This window comes from Physcomitrium patens, chromosome 14 (genome assembly GCF_059467195.1).
Source record: "Physcomitrium patens ecotype Gransden chromosome 14, ASM5946719v1, whole genome shotgun sequence".
NCBI classification, from domain to species: domain Eukaryota; kingdom Viridiplantae; phylum Streptophyta; class Bryopsida; order Funariales; family Funariaceae; genus Physcomitrium; species Physcomitrium patens.
The window spans coordinates 12,669,496-12,675,037 of NC_143423.1; the positions used below are offsets into that span (position 1 = coordinate 12,669,496).

At 36.8% G+C, this 5,542-nt stretch overlaps 1 protein-coding gene across 1 annotated transcript; it reads left to right on the forward strand.

Moving 5' to 3' along the window:
* Positions 1–2,603: 2,603 nt before the first annotated feature.
* On the forward strand, positions 2,604–4,996 carry LOC112291795 (transcription initiation factor TFIID subunit 7). Its single transcript, XM_024539695.3, has 5 exons — positions 2,604–2,955; positions 3,456–3,586; positions 3,873–3,992; positions 4,236–4,305; positions 4,574–4,996. The coding sequence occupies exons 1-5, from the start codon at positions 2,841–2,843 to the stop codon at positions 4,789–4,791; spliced, it is 654 nt and encodes a 217-aa protein (XP_024395463.1). The 5' UTR covers positions 2,604–2,840; the 3' UTR covers positions 4,792–4,996.
* The last annotated feature ends 546 nt before the right edge of the window (positions 4,997–5,542 follow it).

Consider the following 5,542-nt stretch of genomic DNA (forward strand, 5'->3'; position numbering starts at 1 on the left):
GGGAATAAAGATCAGAGTATGTGACAAATATAGTTTGACGCATCTTGGACTTCATCAACATGTAATCACTGCTCCTTATGGAACTGATTCCCAGAAGGGGAGATAATATCACGGACATACATATTTACCTTGATAATTATCTAGATAATAAGAATAGATAGAAATAAGTTAAAGTAGATAAATATGATAATATCTTATAAAAAGCTTTCTAAAAGCTTTATAGATACTACTTTGCCTTTATACATGTCTATAGGTGATTGGTAGGTTGAAAACTTGGCCAAAAAAGAGGCCATGTTGTCGTACTGTAATTGTTTATAATATGTAAAAATTAGTTAGGACATATAATATGTTCATAAGTCTTGGTGTATGTTAGAATGGTTAATACATTAATTTAAAGAGAGTAGATATAAAAAACTTTATTTTGAGTTTTATCTATTTTGATTATAGCATTTAAAAAAATTATAGGACCTAAATATTTAATATGAAGCCTTGAGAGGAGATTAGAGTCTAAAGAAGAAATTCTTAACTAGTAGGAGGCTTATTAGGAGGGATGAAAGCAAGGCATGGTTGGATGAAGGCAAGGAATGGGGATCTTCATTCCTATTAGTGGAAGGCCATGCCCAATGGGCTTTGAGGAGGCTGCCTACGACCTTAACAAGGATTTTGGTGACTTTGAAGAAAGCATTTGGGAATTAAAAGCCAAGATTGTAAGGTTTAGAGTTTGGACTACAATTTATGAGTAAAAATTAGAAGATTTGGAGTTAAGGTGAAGAAGTTATAGTCGTTTGAAGTTAAGGTGTTAATTTAAGACATATTGTTATTTTTTTGTGAATATAAGTTGTACGACAGTTTTTGAAGATCAGAAGGTGCAACTAGAATGGAGATTTCAAGGCCTATATCTTTTATGAAAGAATTGTTGCTTTTGGAGTTTTTATAAAGGAATTATAAGGAGTTGAAGGTAATGCTTCCAAATCAAAGGTAGTAAGTGAGAAATTTTGTTTATAGTAATGATTTGAGCCATAATTTGAGTTTTTAGATGAATTTTTGGCTAAATCCTTTTGGAAAAGATAGATAATTGTGTTAAGAAACTATAAAATAAAAAATTTGTGGCATTCAAATATTTAATTTGTGAGATATGAAGAAAATTGCATGTGGATGTATAAAAACTAGGGTTTGAAGCTATTATTAGGGTTTTGGTGATATCTTAAGATCCGTAATGAATTTGTAGTTGAAATTTGTTGTGAAAGTTGCTAAGGATACATCAGTACTTCATGTAAAATTTGAATAAGTTTGGATGGTCGGATCAAGAGATATGAGGTATTGAAGTTTGGAAAAATTTCTACTTAAGGGTATATAAGGTTTAAGAGGATTTTATCATATTTGGATGTTGTTGGTTACTTGAAGCTTATGTATTTGGTGTAATTGCTCCAAAAAGGGAAATTTTATATATAAACTTAGGACTTCCGTTATTTTGAAGTTTGATTGAGTAATTAGTGACAGTCAAGAGCCCAGTGCTTTCTTGAGGCAAACTCTCTCTACCTCGACAACGTGTCGACATGTTGACCACTTGTAGTATAAGTTGGACATATGGCGCACACCTAAGAAACTTTCCTTGCAAATTAGACATGTGTCTTGTAAGTTGGATGCGTATTAGAGGTCTTGTAGCGTATCGCCACATAGTTCTTAGTTAAGTAGTATATATAGAGGCAAGAGTGAGGCCTTCCTCACTCTTGTCAACTCCTTTCTTGCTTTTAGTTTAGTTTCAAGAGTCTTATGTTTTTTAGTCTTTGGTAATAGCCATTCCAGTTTTTTTTTGAATATACATACTTTCTTCTGTTTTGTCACTTTCCTTTTGATACAAATTCCACAAGTTTATGTATCTTCTTCCAGTTTGTGTCCTTAACAATTTTCAAAGATTGGTGCTAAGATTTAAAATTTCTTACAAAATAAAATAAGAGATTAATATTTTTTTGATAAAATTTAAAGTTGCTAAAGAAATAAGATAAGAAATTAGAGACTAGCAATAAGAGAATAAAGAAGGGAGTTGTAATAAAATTAAAAATTGTCTAAGAAATATAGTGAGATTGGGAAGTTTGAGGGAGATGAATAAATGGAAATTCAAGGAATTGGAGCCTAGCTCTAGAATCATTAGACAAGGATTATGGATTCCTACCAAAGAAATTAAAAAAAATGAAAAAAAAATGAAAAAAAAAAAAGTCAGGTTGCAACAAGGGAATAAAGTTGATGTCTTGCTACCAAGAGGCTACACTAGAAAACAATAAGACAGAATTTATAAGAAAAGTCCCTACCCTGAGGATCAAGTGAGTGGAGCATCTCACCTGCAAATTTGGCCAGCATCCACATATCAACATGCAAAGAAAAAAAATCTGTAATTTCAGGATATTACCAGACAAGCATGGGAGGTCCAAATCAGAAGAAAACAGGACAAAAAAATAATAAGGAATTAATTCCTTAATTGACCCACAAGACACAAAAGAAACCGTCTCAAAGGAACAATCGAGATGGGCAATTACTGAGAACCGACACTCACTGGCTTTTATTTTGAGGACTGAGTCCAAATTTAGGGTTTATGATTCCCACGTAGGCTAGGGCTCCTTTTTGAGACCCAGCTCTGCGGACTCTCACCGACTCATAAGAACGAGAACTTTTCGCGGATTCGAAGTGTAGATTTTCTCTAGGAAACTTGTGAGTCAAAATGTGAAGAACGTGACGAAGCGAAGAATATTCAATTTTTGCTTTGTAAGTAGGAAGCTCAGGCGAGGAATTGAGGGAAATAGCGGTGTGATTTTTTTTGGTTTGTGAGTTTGAGTGCTTCGAATATGGAAGAGCACTTCATTCTCCGTGTGCCGCAATCTGTTGCAGACCGTTTAGACAAAATCCTGAACGAAGACCCTGCAAGTGCCAGCGATGATTTCCTCGACCTCGCCTTTCAAGGTCAGCTCCTCTCAACCAACTTCCTCGCGTTGTACGCAAATTTTGATAGAGAGCTTGAATTCGCACAGTTTTACAGACTTTCGGAGCAGGCGGTGTAGAATTGTCTTTCGAAAGCTACCTTCTAGCTGCAGAAGCTACCTGCCTAGGATGCACGTCTGATTCTTCTTCCATTCTCACCGCCAAAATTGTCAGGAGCTTCACGCAGCAATTCCACGGAAATTGTCCACCAAATTTGGAAATGATGGGTTTGGACTTAAATAGAATAATCAGTATGGCTCGCGGGGTCGCTGACACAGTCCTTCGATAGAAGAATGGATGCTGAAAAGTGTGCTTGTCTCAGTTCTGTTTATTGAGGATGATGAAAGGATTGAGATAGTAGAACTTAGAGTCGTGCTTAAAACTCACGAGAAACCAGTCGTTTTTAGAAAGGATTATTTGAATGTGTTTGAAGAGAGCATGGCCAAAGTTTACTATCTTCATACAAGGCTAGTGCTGTGCAGATGCGAGAACAGGAAAATTCACAATAGGAGACGATCAGTTTCCAGCGTCATTGCACGATTTGCCCTGTGTTCTTGAGTCCTACAAGACATATGATGACAACGTTCTAATCAAGACAGCGGATATTGGACAGGTTTTGCTTCCTTGTTTGGGCTCCGTTGATTTTTTTCGATGCTAGCGTCTGCGCATGTGATAATCCTGTGATGTCCCTTACCGAGATTATCATTGCATTAAAATATATATACACTGATGATGCCTCTTATATCGGTTCTATGAAGGCATGACCTTGAGTGGAAATTTGTCTCTGCCCTGCGTACTTGAGAATGCTCGTTAGGTTAAGCTTTCTTCTGATTGTTAAGAAGGTCCATATATTTCTGGAATTATCTCATTGTGAAACATTCACTTCATCGTGGTTGCAGATAATTATGGTGCGAGAGCGAGGAGATACAGCCCCAGATGGACCAGAGTATAAACATGGTTTAACTCCAGCCATGCGCGATGCCCGGAGACGACGTTTTCGTAGAGAACCAGATATTAATGTAAGTTAAGACCTTTCCACTTCCAAAATGAAACTCGCCTCACCCACCTTTTAGAGTGCTATCATTGAAAATCCTAATCCACTTATTTCGCACCAAGGTAATCAGCGAGACAGTGCAATTCTACTCAACCTAAAGAGACTAAACATAATTGAAGCTTTCCAGTTTTTTGTCATAAAAAATCATGTGAATTTGTGTCGGGGAAATTAACATACTACCATGTATTTGGTCGTCTCTGGGCTACAGCCAGACTTGATTCAACAAGTGGAGAATGATCTTCAAAGTATCATGGCTGGCGGGACTGCACGTGATGTCGATATCCTTTTACGCTGCTGTTGAAAGTCTGTGTTGGCAGGACTGTTTTTGTAAGACTAAACATTCTCTCAAGCTTCTCAAAATGTGGATGTTGTTCTGATTAGTGTCCATGATATGAACAAATATTCTACAAGCTTCATTTTTGTCCTCTCGGCAGGTCATTTTATCGATCTCTAATACAATTTGATGGTTTTATTGAGCTACTACCATATCTTTTCTCTTTTGATGAAACCGTGAAGACCCAGCGATGATCCTTAACCGATACCCACATGTTGAGGTTGTTGAACAAGAGGAAGATGCGAATGACGATGCTGAGGCTGAGGAGCCAGCCCCTCGCGCTTCTGCTACTTCTAAAAAGGAGAAAGCTGCTGGTGCGGCTATTCCTGCTGCAACTCCAGCTGCTACCAAGAAGCCCCCTAATGAGGCCTCAGGTGAGGGCGACGAGGACTTTGAAGACCTAATGGACGAAGACGACGAGGAGAATTAAATGTTGAATTTTGTACTGTATTCTTCACTAAATTCTAGAATAGTAGTGCCTCAACAGATGATAGCTCATGTGGTTGTCAGGAAGTGGGTACAGTACAAGAGTCATTGGAAATGGAATAGCGTCCTCTTACTAAAGTAGTTGTGTGAAAATTGAATGATTATCTACTGTACAAAATCTCTAATTTATTGATACAAGGCGTTGGACATGGCTATGGTCTACTAGTTGCTATCAATTTGTGCTGTAAGATCACTATTTTGGACATTGTTGATCTTGTCTAGCAGGGCTTTCTCTTGACAGCCTGTTTAATGGCTGCCACAACCCCCTCTGTATTCTTCAACTTTCTCGCATTGCGATTTGAAAGATATCCCACTTTTAGTGCCAACATAGGGATAGAACGATCCATTCTATATTCAAAACGGGAGATCTAAGTTGCTATTTTTTCATCTACAGAAAGTAAACTTCTGCAAAAACTTCTCACAGATTTTGGAATGTTTATTACTGTCACAAAGTGTAAAGAAGAACCGAAAATGAATGAGTAAATCTTCAGAAAATTAGTGATAAAGATTTGATTGAAAGTGGATCCTTCCTTAAAGTTCAATAATCTAACGCTTGTAATTTTCATTATTTGTGAATTATTCGTTTTGATGGAATTTAGCTCTACATTTGTAAACATAGTTTATCAATTGAGGTTCAGTGCGAAGCATTTTCAAACACAAACATTTAAGTAAATTATGTAAAAAGGTGTGTGTTG